The sequence below is a fragment of the Rhinatrema bivittatum genome, chromosome 3 (genome assembly GCF_901001135.1).
Source record: "Rhinatrema bivittatum chromosome 3, aRhiBiv1.1, whole genome shotgun sequence".
In the NCBI taxonomy this organism is placed as follows: domain Eukaryota; kingdom Metazoa; phylum Chordata; class Amphibia; order Gymnophiona; family Rhinatrematidae; genus Rhinatrema; species Rhinatrema bivittatum.
In genome coordinates this window covers 251541543-251559578 of record NC_042617.1, presented here as the reverse complement: position 1 = coordinate 251559578, position 18036 = coordinate 251541543, and the positions used below count along the sequence as shown (strand labels likewise).

General features: G+C 41.9%; 1 protein-coding gene across 1 annotated transcript in view; it reads right to left on the bottom strand.

Annotated features, from left to right (window-relative positions):
* Window positions 1–3296: 3296 nt before the first annotated feature.
* The window catches only part of LOC115087349 (oocyte zinc finger protein XlCOF6-like), a 71640-nt gene continuing 56900 nt past the window's right edge, over window positions 3297–18036 (bottom strand). The window contains exons 8-9 of the mRNA XM_029594457.1: window positions 5935–6042; window positions 3297–5444 (exon numbers count right to left, since the gene is read on the bottom strand). Coding sequence (XP_029450317.1) covers window positions 3778–5444; window positions 5935–6042 — 1775 coding nt within the window. The 3' untranslated portion in view covers window positions 3297–3777. The remainder of the gene's footprint in view (window positions 5445–5934; window positions 6043–18036) is intronic.

Here is an 18036-nt window from a genome sequence, read left to right as displayed (position 1 = left end):
GAACCTAATAGCGCCCATAACATGCAAATGCATGTTGATGGCCCTATTAGGTATTCCCGCACGATTCAGAAAGCAAAATGTGCAGCCAAGCCGCACATTTTGCTTTCAGAAATTAGAGCGGCGGCTGTCAAACTCGCTGACAGCCGCTGCTCCTGTCCAAAAAGAGGCGCTAGGGACGCACTAGTGTCCCTAGCGCCTCTTTTTTCCATAGGCCCTAATTTAAATAAATTAATTTAGTGAATCGCGCGCAGAGGAGAGTGGCCAGTGCGTGCGCCGGAAGAGCGGGCGTTCGTCCGTTCTCCCGCGACTTTTACTGTATCGGCCTGTTTGGAAGCACTCCCTATTTATACTGAAATTTCTTCTCTCACTACGCAGTTTTTCTCACATTTATTTTTATTTATTTTATTTACTGATTTTTGTATACCGGCATTCATGTTGATTGATACACATCACGTCGGTTTACAACATAAATCAAATGTTAGTTACTACATTTGCGTATAAAAGAAGGGTAACTTTTAAAACGGTTCATCTAAAATATAAAATCTGTCTCAACATAAGCTAAAATACAATAACAATGGATTCAAGTACATCTTAAAAATACCAATAAAACTATAGATCAAAACACATCTTAAAATACAAAATGTAACATTAAAAGTATATCACTTAAAATTATAAATAAAATAAATCAATCCTTTTGTTAAAGGCTTAAGAAAGACATAATGCGAATATTGCGAACACATTGGCCAGTTTTGGCCCTACACGACTCTTTTCAATCAATTCCTAGATTTGGCTTTTCTCAAGAACACAATATTCGGGATATGGTTGTTCATTCTACCTTAATCACAGGAGCAGATAAGGAAGTTGAACAAAAAGGCAATTACCTGTGTGGCAAGTGTGATGTATGTGCTCAAGCTATAACGGGCTCGCAATGGCAGCATCCTAGTTTGAATCACACAATTTTGTTGAACTCTCATACCACCTGCAATTCTACAAGATAATTTATTTAATTCAGTGCCCGTGTAATTTAGTATACATCGGTCACACTAAAAGGAGTATACGAGTGTGCCTTATCGAACATAGGAGCTGTATTAAGACAGCTAAAATGACAGCCTCTCTGGTAGCACATTGCTTACAAAATTCACATGGTTTTCAAGACTTAAAGTGGACTATTTTAGAACAAGTCCATTTGCCCTGTAGAGGTGGTGACATTCAGTTTATTTTAAATAGGTGTGAACAGTTTTAGATCTTCCATTTGGACTCTATGTTTCCACATGGGTCTTAATGAAATAATTAATTGGTATTCTTTGATATAATTTTCCTAACTGTTGCATATATTTTCACATCTTCTCCGCATTTTCTGTAAAGACTTCCGCTACCACTATGTCTTTTAGGATTTGTTAACAAGATATAAGGATTTGTGCAATGTTCTCTCCACCTAGCTTGTTGTTACCCAGGTAGAGAGTCCATCAAGCTAGGTGGAGAGAACATTGCACAAATCTCATCTTGGAGTGAGTTTCCTCACTCCGAAGGCCAGCAAATCTTCACAAGACACCACTGTTCTGTTCGTACATCTCACGTTGAATGTCAAAGTGGCCCCTACCCCCCTACACTAATACTTAACCCTCACCTCGAGTTACTAGGTGGGCCTCCCATAGGGATACAAATACCTGTCTAGGGAGGAGGCACTATAGCAAGGCTTGCTCTCTCTCCCTCTCTCTCTCACAGCCTGCAGCATACTGAAACAGGCCTGTCCAGAAACATCGTGAACCGCAATATATACTGGCAATGTAGCCCAAATTGGGCTAATAGTGCAACTTGCAATAACAGCCTTTCACATAGCTGATATCACAATTTGTGATACACATGCTTATTAGCATAAGGTACCACCCCTTTTTGGTATCGCAAATATCGTAGAATTAAGCTCCAGAGAGATTTAAAAGAATTTAAGAAAGCACTAACAACGTGGCTGTATGTACAAGCATTTCAAGTAGAAGTCAGCCAGTAATTTTCATTGTCTGTCATATGTTGATGCTTTCTGTTATTTTATAAAAATAAATGTTTTAATGTGATTATTTACTTTTTATGTCTATTATTTTATTTCTTGCTTTGTTTCTTTTATATTAATTTAAGTATGAATCTGATATATAGTTACTTGTGTGATTGGTTTGAAAATTTTATTGTATTTTATGATTTTTAATTAAGAAACATTGTAAACCGGTGTGAAGGTATATACCAACATCGGTATAGAAAATTAAGTAAATAAATAAATAAACACTATAATGACTGGCTTAGAGATAAAGGATGAACTGAATGACTGTGATATAGTCCTAACAATTAAAAGAAAATATACGGTGGTCTCATTTATGTGTTGTCAGCATGTAGAAAAATTGAAGGATCTAAAGGTGAACTATGTGTGTAGGGCCTGAAGAAATTATCTAAGATACCAAGATGTAAATATACAGGAAAAGCACTGTAAAGATTCTGTGGAGAATACAAAAATATGACTCCAATGGTGCCTGCTACCATTACTTCTATCTGCTGGGAACTTTACCATTAGAGCTACAAAGTTGTGAGTAAACTAACATCTACCAGTATGTCTCACCTACAGCTCCTCATTGAAGACCTGCATTGGAGCTCCCAACACCACCATTGTGGACGGATCTCCTCCGCCGAGGACCCAAGATTGCTGCTGCAGAAATCTACTCACTACTATCACCCCTGGTGGACTCAACAAGCTGTACAATAAAAACCATCTCTGTGTTTGTGCTTCTGAGTTTAGCCTGGTACTGCAGCTCCCCACGGGGCTCCTCCCTGTGAGAGTGGTCATCACTGCAGCACCTAAGAATCCACCAAACACCTCAAAACCATAACAGCTACACGCTAGGAAATTCTGGTTGTATAAGAACATAAGAATATGCCATACTGGGTCAGACCAAGGGTCCATCAAGCCCAGCATCCTGATTCTATCCAGGCCATAAGAACCTGGCAAGTACCCAAAAACTAAGTTTATCTCATGCTACTGATGCTAGTAATAGCAGTGGCTATTTTCCAAGTCAACTTAATTAATAGCAGGTAATGAACTTCTCCTCCAAGAACTTATCCAAACCTTCTTTAAACCCAGATACACTAACTGCACTAACCACATCCCCTGGCAACAAATGCCAGAGTTTAATTGTGCATTGAGTGAAATTATGAATTAGTTTTAATTGTGCTACATGCTAACTTCATGGAGTACCCCCTAGTCCTTCTATTATCTGAAAGAGTAAATATGCTTTTCTTTTGTTACCCTTCTGTTCTGTTGCCAAGATTTTATTAGAATTCATGTTATTATACATTCTGTCTTCATCTAGTTCAATCAACAGCTTACAGATTTAAAGCAAGTAGGTTATTGGTCAATAGTCTTTGGGAAGAGAAGTGTTCTTCCTGTTATTAGCCATTATGGAGTTAATTCTGGTTGTATGAGCATTTGGTTTTTACAGTTAGTCATATCTTGGTAGAGAGAAGTCAAATATTTAAGCCAAAACTTGGGCCAGGACACTTCCAATTTGAGGCTCATTTTAACCTGACTTCCAGCTCAATTATTGTAACTTCAGGCCATTCCATACTTTTGATGTTTTCTCCATTCAGAATTTTACTCTCCTCAGATTCCTGTGTGGATTCTCTGGCGTTCTTTGAGACTGATCTTTTGCTAGAACATTTTATCACACTCAGAACATGGATTCATGCCTTTGTGGAATCTCTGATGGTGGGTTTTCTAATTGAAGTCTTTACCACACTTTATTCAAACAGTCCCTCTGGTGACAATGTCTCCAAATGAAGTCTTTCATGAATTATTAGTTTATATTTACTGTTGAAGACTTGCTGACATTCAGAACATTTAAATGGTTTCTCTCCACAGTAAATTCTTTCATGTAATTTTAGTTCGTATTTAGTTCTGAAACTTTTCTCACAGTCAGAACATTTAAATGGTTTCTCTCCAGAGTGGATTTTTTCATGTTTTCTTAGCTCGGATGTGCTCTTGAAGCTTTTATCACATTCAGAACAAGAAAATGGTTTCTCACCTGAGTGTATTCTTTGATGTGTTCTTAGGCCAGATTTCCACTTGAAGGTTTTCCCACAATCAGAACATGTAAATGGTTTTTCTCCAGAGTGGATTCTTCCATGCATTCTTAGGGCAGATTTCCACTTGAAGCTTTTATCACATTCAGAACATATGAATGGTTTCTTATCAGAGTGGATTGTTTCATGCAATCTTAGGTTGCCTTTCGCACTAAAACATTTATGGCATTCATGGCATTTAAATCGTTTTTCACCAGTGTGGATTCTTTCATGTTTTCTTAGGTCAGATTTTTGCCTAAAACATTTATCACATTCAGAACATTTAAATGGTTGTTCTCCTGTATGGATCATTTCATGGTATTGCAGGGGCCCTTTCTGACTGAAACATTTATCACATTCAGAACACTGAAAACGTTTCTCTCCTGTGTGGATTATTTCATGTTTTCTTAAGTCAGACTTTTGTCTAAAACATTTATCACAATATAAACATTTAAATGGTTTCTCTCCCTTGTGGAACATTTCATGGTATCGCAGGCGACCTCGATCAGTAAAACTTTTATCACATTCAGAACATTTGAATGGTTTCTCTCCCTTGTGGATTCTTTCATGTCGTCTCTTGTAGGACTTGTTACTGAAATGTTTATCACATTCTGAACATTTAAATAGTTTCTGTCTTTTGTGTAATTTCTGATGACTTGTAAGATGTGATATGTATGTAAAACATTTTTCACAGTCTGTACACTTAAAAGGCTTGCCTCTTTCATGAATTATTTTTTGTTCTGTTAGGTCTGATTGCCTAGTAAGCCTTTTCTCACATTTAGAACTTTGGCATGGTCTTCCTCCTAAGTGAATTCTTACATGACCTTGCAAGTCAGTCCTGCATGCAAAGCATTTTTCACACTGAGTACATTTGAATGGTTCCTTTTGTATGTGACCTATTCTATGTGCTACAGGTTTTGCTTTTTCAGAGGCTTTTCTCTCTCCTTCACTATATGTAAATTTATTCTCTCTCCTATAATATTGTTGAATACATGGTTGGCTTGACTTCTCATTAATTTTGTTCCCACATTCTATTTTTTCTTGATGCTTAAATGAATGTGATTTTTTTGAGAAGTTTCCCCATTTATCAGCACTTTTCAAAGGACTCTGTCCTTCATTGAATCTCTGAGCTTGTACAAAATTAGGGGGATGTTTAGAATTTTTCATGTATTCAGTACATGCGTTTGGTCTCTCTCCTTTCTGAGTTTTCTGTTTCACCCTGGTTGATTTTACCCAACTAATATCTCCTTCACAGTCAGCTGAAGGATCTGAGCTGTCTCTGGAGGGGTCTCTCTGTTGTCCATCACATCTTCTCTGCCTCTCTCTACTGTTCCTCAATCCAGCATCTGTTGGATAAAAATGAGAGTATGCTTATTAATTTTAATGCTATGGATTTTTAGAAGGAAGTATTCCATATGATTCCACAAAGGTCTTTGCTGGTTAAGGCTTCATATGACATATATTGGTATTTCTTGCAGAGAGGTATACAGTGGGTGAGTAATAGCACATGAACAGAGAAAAGCAGACCATGTCTGTTCTCATACTACTTGTTCTTTGTTTCTCATCTTTACCTCTAACATATGCAGTGTTCCCCTTCAGGGCTTAATTCTGATTGCAGTCACTAACCACAAAATCTAGAAAGTCCTGCTGGAGATCTTGGATTCATTCTGGACCTGGTCTTGAACCTCAGACCTTCCAGCTTAAAGCAACAGAATTCCAATTACTTAGAAATGCAAATGTAACTGAAAGCAAGTCAGAAGGGTCACCATCTATTGGTAAAATTTGAAATACTCCATTGCAAACAAATATTTTATTATAAACAAATTATTTTATTACCTCTGTTGATCTCAATAACCTCCTCTCCTTCTTCCATCTTGTCATTGACATGAAGCTCCTCCATTTTCAGGATCTCTATAATGGGATCAGGATTGTAACCTCGGCTCTCTGTTTAAAAACATTGAAAAATATCTTCAGCTTTTAAATAGCTTTCAATGTTGACTTATTAAAAGGAATATGTGGATAAAATTGAGATGATGGGAATTCTATGAGCTTATGAAAACTGTAAAGATCTTGGTGGAAGGACCTAGAAGAGTAATATTTACTTCCAGTCCTCAAAGTCCACAAACTACTTCAATTCTATGCAAATCTAGCTAATGAACATTCAATTGGGATATCCTGAAAACGTCACGCATTTGCAGAATAAGCCGTTTCCTGTGGAAACCAATCTCTTTTATCTCCTGTTGCTGCCAATTGGGTCTTCCTGACTCGCTCCCTCATTCTGTTGCCAGAGTAGATCATAACAATGCAGTTTGGGTCTTCCTGACTCGTTCCCTCATGCTGTTGCCAGAGTAGATCATAACAATGCCAATTGGGTTTTCCTAACTCGCTCCCTCATGCTGTTGCCAGAGTAGATCATAACAATGCCAATTGGGTTTTCCTAACTCGCTCCCTCATGCTGTTGCCAGAGTAGATCATTACAATGCCACTTGGGTCTTCCTGACTCGCTCCCTCAAGCTGTTGCCAGAGTAGATCATAACAATGCCAATTGAGTCTTCCTGACTCGCTCCCTCATGCTGTTGACAGAGTAGATCATAACAATGCCAATTGGGTCTTCCTGACTCGCTACCTCATGCTGTTGCCAGAGTAGATCATAACAATGCCAATTGGATCTTCCTGATTCGCTCCCTCATGTACTGTTGCCAGAGTAGAACATAATGCCAATTGAGTCTTCCTGACTCGCTACCTCATGCTGTTGCCAGAGTAGATCATAACAATGCCAATTGGGTCTTCCTGACTCGCTCCCTCATGCTGTTGCCAGTGTAGATCATAACAATGCCAATTGGGTCTTCCTGACTCGCTCCCTCATGCTGTTGCCAGTGTAGATCATAACAATGCCCTACTTCCTACTGTTGCCAGTACATGTCATCCCACATCATTCTCCTTCTGTCACCAGGGAGCCACCTTGTCTTCCCTCCCTCCTGCTATTGCCCATGGTGATCACCCTGCTTTTCAATCTCATGCTGATGCCATTGGAGGGATGAACCTGCCTTCATTCCTGCTTGTGCTGCTGGGGGGGGGAGAGGAGGGGAGGTACAATCTGCCAGTTCCCCTCCAGCTAAGGCTGACAGAAAACTAAAACCATATGCTGCTGGGAGGAAGGAAGGGGGAGCAGCAATGAGAGAGGTTAGAAACAATGAGGGATGGAGGTATAGAAAATAAACTCATAGGGGACGGGAGACAGGAATTGGCGAAAAGGAGAAATCAGGTTTCTTACCTGCTCCCTTGAGTTCAACCAGACCAGTGCAGAATGCATGAGCTTAGCTCCTCTGCCATCAGATGGAGGCAGAAAAGATTCTGACATGCTGGCATCACCCCTTTTACAGCACTGTGAAGCCTGCAGCACTTCAGTAACAAAGCAAACCATATCAACCCCCCCCCCCCCCACACACACACACACACATAAGTAGGGGAGATTCAACAACTAGGTCCTTTAACAAGCCATTTAACAACTGAAAAGACTTATCCGTACTGTAGGCTGATTGCTAATAATGAGTGGGATCTTGGACTGGTCTGGCTGGTCTCAAGTAAAGAAATTTAGAAGATAAGAAACCTAATTTCTCCTTTTTTATCATCTAGACCAGTTCAAAATGCATGTAGTGTACCCAAGCCACCCTTAAGCAGGGAGAGAGTTGGACAAGCCTGCCCTCAAGACCCTAGCATGGCACATCCATTCTGTAATTCTTTGAGAAAGTATGTAAGAAAGCCCACTTGGCCACCCGGCAAATCTCAGGTGACACCGACTGTCGCTCTGCCCATGAAGTTACTTGACTTCTTGTGAAGTGAGCTCTAAGTTCCTCAGTGACCAACAAACCCCTGAAAATGTAATCTGAACCAATAGCTTCTTTAACCCACCTGGCAACAGTCGCTTTAGAGGCTGTGACCCCCTTTTTCTGACCACCCAAGAGAACAAACAAATGATCCAATCTCCTAAAGGAATTGATTGCCTTCAAGTGTCTGAGCAAAGCCCTTTTAACATCTAACACATGAAGATCTTTTTATTCCTTTGCTGACTCCCTCCTCTTGAACACTGGAAAACCCACAGACCAATTCAAGTGAAACAGGGAAATGACTTTTGGCAAAAAGGAAGGGACTGTCCAAATGGATACCCCTGCGTCAGAAACTGGTCTCTGCATGAAAAGGCTTGGAATTCAGAAATCCGTCTCACCAAACAGATAGCCACCAAAAAATCCTTCTGAGGTGTTAATAGTTAATGGGCTCAAAAGAAGCTGCACACAAGGCCCAGAGAACTAAATTAAGATCCTATGAAGGAACCTCTTTACGAAGTGGTAGATAAAGATGCTTCCCTCCTCTAAGGAAATGAGAACCATCCAGATGAGCTGCTATGGACATGTCTTGAACTTTTCCGCATAACAGGTACTCACAGCCACTTGCACCTTCAAGGAATTTAATGCCAAAACGATTTTTAGCCCATACTGTAGAAATGACAGAACTATAGGAAGCAAAGCTTGAAAGGGAGAAACCTCACTTCCAAACCTTAAAAGACTTTCCAGACCTGATATAAACTAAAGAAACAGATTTTCTCCTCACCTGTAAAACAGCTGTCACCACCTTGTCTGTAAAACGCTTGTTTTCAACTTTCTCCATTCAATATACATTTATATATATTCCCAGCATTTAGTTGGCTAGGCTAGAAGCTGCCCGGTTTTTTAGTTCTAAAAACGGTATATAAACCCTTTCAAATAAATAAATAAATACATAAATTTAGGACCCCAGAGGAAGACCTGTGAGCTCTTCTCGTGGTTTTATGATTCATGAAAGGGTGTAATAAGCTTGGTAGGCTGTGATTCCCCAGCCTTTCCATAGAGAGATCTGTGGGGACTTGCTAAACAGTGTTGAAGTATGGGGGTACAGTAGTGACAGTATTTCCTCCTGAGGAAGCCATTTATGTGGCAAAACAAGAGACCTTTGTCGAGAAAGCAAGTAATTCTGCAACGGGTCTACACAGGAAATGTGAATAGAGGAAGACATTGGGACAACAACCGCTGTGAGACAGGAAGCAGGGTTAGAGGAACTGCTAATAATGGATTCATTCTGACCCCCAAAGTATTTTTGAGATCTTTCTACATCGCTAACAGGTTCTTTGAAACTTTCGAATATATCGTGTCTCATCGGGACAGGGCATGATAGTGTTTTATAGAGACATTTATACTGAGGAACCACGTGGACATTTTTTAAGTGCTTGATGATTTTTGTATAAAGTGCATTATATTTTTGTATCTTTGTATTATGGGAATACATTTTTGAATGCAAAGAATAAACAGACATATTCAATAATATCAGATATTTTTAAACTTATATGCTTTATTGTTTTGATATAATGAACATCATATATGTTCACATTTGCCAGGCTGCAAGAAAAAAGGGGGCTGGATCATGTAAGACAATCAACCTTTGATGAGATATATCTTAAACTTGCTCTAACCCTGAGCTTGATGAGATCTGCATAGCAAGGGTGCCTGGGCCAGTCTGGAGCTACCAGAATTACCTGACTTTGATGCTTTTCTATCCTTTGTTTGACCCGACCTATCATGGGCCACAAAAGAAATACATACAGAAGGCTTTGACAAGGCCATTGCTGAGAGAGAGCATCTACTCCTGCTAACACTACTTCCTTCCACTGACTGAAGAACTGCACTGCTTTAGCATTGTTGCACGTAGCCATTAGGTCCCAACTTGGTTCACCCCACTTGCATGTTATCAATTTGTAAGCCATGTCAGCCAGTTCTCATTCTCCAGGATCCAGGATATGATGACTCAAACAATTTGCCTTAATGTTCACCACTCCCACAATAGGTGAGGCTGAGAGCCCTTAAATGTGTTTCTTCACCCATCTGAATAGAAGCTCTTTTTCCACAGCTAACGGACATCTCTTTGCGCCTCCTTGGTGATTCACCTAAGCCACTGCTGATGCATTGTTGGAGATCACTCTTACTGATTTGCTTTGAATCACAGAACCAAATTCTTACAGAGCCTTCCTTCTGGCTCTTGTTTCCAAACAATTTATTGACCACGATGCCTCTACTAGATCCAAGAAACCCTGGGCCAACCTGCCCTGAAAATTTGCATCCCAACTCTTGAATATGGCATTACAATTATCCAATCCAGGGACTCCAAAGGCATTCCTTTGTCCAGATTCCAAGCTATGCCATCATCTCAAACTGGATCTGGCCTCTGATGTTAATTTCAACCTCATCTAGAATCCTGAGACTGCACTCTAACATGATAGGAAAGACTTCTGTAATGGCCACATATGAGCTCTTGCCCATGGAACCAGATGTAGAGTCACTGCTATGGAGCTCAGCACTTGCAAATAATCCCATACTTTGAGTGACTTTATTTTCAAGAGGTTCTGAATCTCCATCATAAGCTTGACTCTCTGGTCTGTTGTAAAGAAGAATTCAGCACATTGATATTCGAAGCACGCTCCCAAATACTTCAGTACCTGACAGTACCAATTTGCTCTTGGCAAAGTTTATCACCTATCCCAGATCCTTCAAGAACTGAATCACTCTGGTTGTTGAACATTTGGCTTCCTCTTCCAACTTCATCCTTATTATCCAATCATCCAAGAAAGCATAAACCATCAAATTTTCTTTGCATAAGGTCACTGCTACCGCAACCATTACTTTTGAAAACGTTCTTGGAGCAATCACCAAGCCAAAGAGTAGCACTCGAAATTGATAATGACCTCCCAGGACCACAAACCTGAGATACTGCTGGTGTGAAGGACAGATCAGAATGTGGAGATACACTTCAGAAAGATCCAAATAGGCAAGACATTTTCCTCTCCTCACTGCCACAATCATAGAACAAAGAGTCTCCATTTGGAAATGCAGAAATGTCAAGGCCTCAATCACTTGCTTGAAATCTAGAATTGGCCTGAATGTACTTTCTTTCTTTGGAACCACAAAATAAATAAAATATTTGCCCCAGTCCGATTGTTCTCTTGATACTGGGACCATGATTGTCAACCAGTGAAGATGCTCCAGCATTGACCTTACTGCTTCTTTCTTCTCTAGAAAGTCACAGGGGGATTCCACGAAGGCTTCCTTCAAATGATGTGCAAATTCTAGGGTGTAACCATCTCTTACCATGGAAGGAACCCACTGATCTGTTATTATGCAGACCCACTCTCCATAAAATTCGGATAAATGTCTCCCTGAATCTCACTGAGAACTTTTGGGACCTCCTCAGCTGGATGTATGGTTGTCCTCAGAGACTCTTCGGAATGAAAGGATTGTGATTTGCTGTCAAGGCACACCATCTGAAATGAAGACATCTTCCCTGTCCAGTAACATCTGTCTTCCTTAAATTTAGGTCTGTCAAAGCCTCCCTTTTAAGACTCCCCTGGGTAAATCTGCCTGCAATTTAAGTGACTTGTAGTCTTCATAATGCTTTACTAGTTTCTCAAGATCATCACCAAACAGTAACTTCCTTTTAAAAGGCAATTCACTTAACTTTGACTTGTGATTCACTGATCAGTTTTGCAACCACAGCAAATGCCAAGCTGCCACCGAGAAAGTCATACATCTAGCTGAGGTATGAATGAGGTCATATACTGCATCAGCCACACAGGTGATACCAGCCTCCAGCCTTTTTGACTTTCTCAAAAAGAAAACTATCAGATGAGAATTCTACAGGAATTTGCTGCACCCAAAATAAAACATGCTGGTGACATGAAACTATTACAAACTGCACCTTGAAGGAGGAGGAAGCTGGGAACTACAGGCCAGTTAGTCTGACCTTTGTGGTGAGAAAATTAATGGAATCGCTGCTAAAATAGAATCCAATAGATTGCTTGATCCAAACCACCACCAGAAGTAGATCTTGTCAGACGAATCTCATTAATTTCTTTGATTGGGTGACCAAATTGTTGGATCAAGATGGAGCATTAGATGTAGTGTACTTGGATCTCATTAAGGCCTTTGACATGGTTCCATATAGGCATTTATAATAAATTAAGTGCTCTTGGTATGGAACCTAGAGTGACTAACTGATTTAGAAATTGGCTGAGTGGTTGGTAACAAAAGGTAATGGTAAATGGAGTTTACTATGAGGAGGAGGCTTTACTAGCTTTACTAGTTCTTTTCAATATTTTCGTGAATGACATAGTGGAAAGATAGTCGGGAAAACTGACTTTTTGTGGATGATACCAAAATCTGCAACAGGGTAGACAGCCAGGAAGGTGTGGAAAACATGAAGAGGGATCTACCAAAGCACGAGGAATGATCTAGGGATCATGGCAGGAAGGTCTTCTTGATACTTTTCTTATCCTTTGGCAACTTATTCCCTTTGGACTCTCCCAGATGCTTCGTCTTGAACATCCCTTAGCGCAGCAGACCCCGCCACTGAGATAGTTGTCTTCTTAGGGACCGCCAAAACCACCGCATCCACCTTAGGCAGCTTCAAGAGTTCTAAGATCTACTCCGTTAGCAGGTACAACTTCACCATCGCCCTACTGACCTTCAAGCTGGCCTCCTGAGTATCCCACTCCCGGTTTACCAGCTTCTTCACCTTCTTGGGCAACAGAAAAACCTTTGGAGGCCCCCCCAAGGCCATCAAGAACCGGATTCATGCCCTCATTATCAGAATCCTCCTGGGTAACCTTGATCCCCAGCTCTTCCAAGACGTGGGGTATGAGAGGCCTCAACTCTTCCTTCTGGAACAACCGGACAACCCTTGGGTCATCCCCTTCCATAATCAGTACTTTATCCGGGTCACCACATCCTTACTCACCCCTGGGTCACTGACCATATCGGCTGCTGCAAGGTCCTTTCCCAGGTCATCCCCTGGATCACCCCCTGGTGCTAGTGGATCGGCCGAAACCTGCAAATCCTCAGCATCACCATTCCCCTCTCGCGAGGAACATGCCAGTCCCAGGCGACAAAGCAAGATCCATGAACCCCCAACTAGGGTCAACTTGGACCTCTTCGAGGAACACTGCAGCTTCCCCCGAGGGGTTGCTTCCCCACTGCTCCCCGCCTGGCCAAACAGGCCTTGTGGAGAAGCAGTAAAAATCCACTGATAAATCCTCCATATCCTCATCTGCCTCCTTGTCTGGATCCCTCCACACTCAACATCCTCCCCTGATGACTGCAACATTGGGGAAAGTGGAAGAGGGAAGTCCCTGGACCCTGCAGATGCTGCTGTCTGCCTGCTACATGCCTTGGTAAAGGCTGCTGCATTCTCAGCTTCCCCAGAAGCATTTGCCACTGGCTCTACTGAGCAAGTGACCCTCCGGCCCACTGCAGCCTCCGTGGAAGTTCTCTCGCCCCTCCCCCCCCCCCTCCAAGGCACAGGCACTGTAAAATGAGGCTGCATTAACCTAACCAAGCTGCGAGCTGCAAGCCCTACAGGTTTTCCAGTGCTGTGATGCTGGCACCATTGGGCTTACCAGGTGGACACACTCGCACTCGAGCCACGCATTCCAAAAAATCCTGCAACGGCCCTAGTCACTGCCTCTGACCAGTCCTGGATCCCCCGGTGTTGTCACTCAGAAACACTTCTCCCTATTGCAATCGCTGCCCTGCAGCTGCTCTAATCTGCACCCAATTGGCCACTAATACGCTCTTTTCTTTTCTTTTTTTTTTTAAACAAGCCACAACACTAGAAACCTACCCCAGAAAGAAAGGGTATACTTTCCTGTTGTTGCCTTTGTTGTGGAAGAGAAATTATTTAAGGGAGTGAGGGAGCCAGGACCCCTGGCTATCACGCCCCGGGATGATGTGGGCAGAGCCAGTCCAGGGATTATGAACCCCATGCTTGCCCGGCTCCACCTGAGGGGTGGTCCATGAAGGCACCGAACACCTCATGGATCACTCCAAGCTGTTTTTGTCTCTGGAAATCACTCTCTCTCTCTTTTTTTTTTTTTAAACTACTCTCATTCAGACTACAGGTTTGCACCTCCATCATCTGCTGGAGACAGAGAAATACTGAGGGACTGCAGGTGGCACTCTCAGATATGTAGCAGTGCCTCAAAGTTTTTGTCCTCTGTCTTCAACCGCTGGTAGGGATGCAAAACCCACTTGTCTTGACTGATCTGAAGTACAAACAGGAATGTGAGTTAACCTGAAATATCTGCACAATTGCAGAAAATGCTTTAAAGTAGGAGTAAGGAGGTAGATGCTTGAAGTGGGAAGAAGTGTGACCAAAATGACCATGCATGGAAGTCTGGCACTGGGCATCCCAAATTGGGCACCATCTTGCATGCAAGGCCATTTGAAATCAAAGGATAAGTTCTCAAGGGCGGGCACCAACAGCAGAAGTCTACACATTTTGGTGCTGTGCATCCCTAATGCCTTTAGTAGCCCATTCCAGAGAACTTACTCCTTGATTTCACTTGGCATGCCTTGCCCAAATGGCCTTGGCATGCAAGACTGTGCCCAAATTTGGATGCCCAGTGCCAGTCTTGCCCAAAAGGTCAATTTGGTCACACTCCTTCCAACTTACTCCTGTGTTTTAACAACTCTTTGGCCAGAAGTGGAGTAAAAGTTAACTCACATTTCTGGTGGCCTTGATATAAGAAAATGGATTCTTACCTGATAATTTTCCTTCCTGTAGACCACGGATCAGTCCAGACCATGAGTTATGCCTCCCTTCCAGCAGGTGGAGACAGAGAAAAACCTGAAAGGCACCCTCACTTAGCCTGGTGTGCCTCCTGCATCCCTTCAGTATTTAGAGTATCAAAGCAGAATAATACCAGCAATGAATCAAGCAAGAACAGAACTAAAACATGACAAGAACTGCCGAGGTTTAGGCCAGGTTAAAGATAGAGGTGTAGCTAGAAGGGCGTAAATGGTAAAATTTAGGTTTTTAAGACTTTTATTTTGTTTTTATGTTTTAAGTTTTTTAATCTAATGGATTTTATTTATTTTTTAGCTTATTATTATATTTGAATCAACTATGTAATTTTTAGTGAGTTACCTGTTTTACGAGTTTTGGTTTTTATGAATTCTGCTACTGCAAATTCTAATCATTGTTAACCGCCTTGATATTAATTTGAAAGTCGGTATATAAAGTTGAATAAATAAATAAATAAATAATAAAATAATAAATATCTGCAAGAACATATAAACATGTAACTTTCTTTCTTAGTATGCTGCAATAACATTACCTGAATATGTGCGCGCGGACTCTTGAAATACAGATCTCCAGGTTACTTACTCCTAATCCTTGGGCGGGTGTCTAGACTGATCCTTGGTACTACAGGAACAAAAATTATCAGGTAAAAACCAATTTTCTTTTCCCTGTATGTACCCGGATCAGTCCAGTCCATGGGATGTACCAAAGCTTCCCTAAACTGGGTAGGACCGTGCAAGTCGCGTGCACAGTACGCCACTGCCAAAATCCCCAGGAGCCTGAACGTCCAGCCAGTAGTAGCAAGCAAATGTGTGGAGCGTCTTCCAAGTAGCCACTCTGCAAATCTCCTGAGGCGATACCAACTGGCATACAGCCCATGAAGCTGCCTGAGAGCGTATAGAATGGGTCTTCAGGCCCTCAGGAACAGGTCTGCCTTTGCAAATGTATGCAGAGGAAAATGGCTTCTCTCAACCATCTTGCAATCGTTGTTTTAGACGTTTTATGACCCTTCCTGGGGCCGCTCTATAGGACAAATAAATGATCTGAGAGTCTGAAAGAGTGTGTGACTTCCAAGTAATGTAACAAGGATCGCCAAACATCTAACCGACGAAGCTTTCATGCGTGTTGTATATCGTTCGACAAATTAAGAAAGGCCGGAAGCTCAACTGATTGACTTAAATGAAAAGAGGATACCACTTTAGGCAAAAAAGATGGAAGTGTTCAAAGAGACATCCCCAAATCAGAGATCCTCAAAAAAAGGTTCCCTACAAGATAGAGCCTGTAATTCAGAAATTCTGCGAGCTGAGCATATATCCACAAAAAACACAGTCTTCAAAGTAAGATCCTTCAACGTCACCGTTTTAAGGGATTCAAACGGCGGATCACACAATATGCAAAGAACCAAATTAAGACTCCACGACGGGCATACCGGATGTACAGGGGGCTTCAAATGCCTTACTCCTCTGAGGAAACGCACCACATCTGGATGAGATGCTACCGAACTACCAACCAAAGTGTCTAGGGCCGCCACCGGTACCCAGAGGGAGTTAAAAGACAAGCCCTTGGCTAAACCATTCTGCAAAAAGGCTAACATCTGAGCAATCGTAGCGTGTCGGGGAAGAAAATCTCGCTCACGACACCATGTCTCAAAAACTCTCCACACTCTAATACATTGGTTCTCAACCTTTTTTCGGCCAGGACACACCTGACAGATGGTTCTCACATGCATGACACACTGAACATGTGACCGTCACGGAGCAAAATGTAAATATACATTCTGCATTCTCAGGAACCCCCTCGACCCCCAAAAATGGGTGCAGAGCAGAACTAGGGCATTACCCGTACAACTCACCATAGAAAAAAATATATTCTGGATATGATGACATCTCAGTAAAAGCAAAACAAACTCTCTTTACTGGCAGACTCCAAACCCCTCCTTATGAAATGAAAGTAATTTACCACTACAAATATTTAACCAGGCCCTAAACACTAATACACCTCCTATTAGGAAAACAGAGCAAGCCAAGCTGCTATAGATAGATACCCACTTACAAATAATTGTAAAACTATACTAATAAATGTTACAAAGCAGCTGATGAACAGAATAACATCCAACAATTAAAAACTCGTAAAAATTATTAAAAATTGTCCAAATATCAATAAAATATTTCAAAACAGTAGACACATCACATAATACCCAATAATTAAAATGGCAGTCAATCAAGAAAAATAAACTTTAAAAGCTGCCTTTACTTACCCTCTCCAGCAACTCTCCTACTCCTTTCTCTTGCAGGCCAATAGCACTCACCAGAAGCAGAAGTGCTGCTGAAGCTCTGTCCTCACAGTCCTCTTCCTTAGGGCCCACAACCAGTCACAACCAGTCTCTGTCTCACACAGACCAGTAACCTCCCTAACTAGTATCTCTTCCTCACACACACACTAGTCACCTCCCTGACCAGTCTGTCTCTCATACACACACCAGTCACCTCCCTGACCAGTCTCTGTCTCTCTCATAGACACCAGTCACCTCCCTGACCAGTCTGTCTCTCTCACATAGACACCAGTCACCTCACTGACCAGTCTCTGTCTCTCTCTCACACAAAGTTACCTCCCTGTCCAGTCTTTGTCTCACGCACACACACACACACACACACACCAGTCACCTTCCTGACCAGTCTGTCTCTCTCACAGAAACACATCACCTCTGACCAGTCTCTCTCTTTCTCTCAATCACACATAAACTCCAATGTTTGAGAAGAACCAAGTTGCTCTTGGCCTGATTGATTACCCATCCGAGGGATTCCAGGAGAGCGGTAACCTTGTGGATCGCTTCCAGACAGCATTCCCTCGACTTCGCCCTGATGAGGCAATCGTCCAGGTAGGGATGAATGAGAAGGCCTTGTCTCCGAAGAGACACTGCCACAACTACCATGAACTTGGTGAACGTACGGGGGCGGTCGCGAGACCGAACGGCAGAGCACAAAATTGATAATGCATTCACAGGACCATAAAGCGAAGGAAGTTCTGCTGATCCCGCGAATAGGAATGTGTAAATATGCCTTCATCAGATCCAGAGAGGCCAGAAATTCTCCCTTGCGTACTGCCACGATTACGGAACGCAGAGTTTCCATGCGAAAATGCAGCACCTTGAGAGACTTGTTTATCTTCTTGAGATCCAAGATTGGTTGGAAGTATCCCTCCTTCTTTGGAACCACAAAGTAAATGGAGTACCTCTCTTTCATCCAGTGTTCTGGAGGAACCGGTTTTACAGCACCAAGA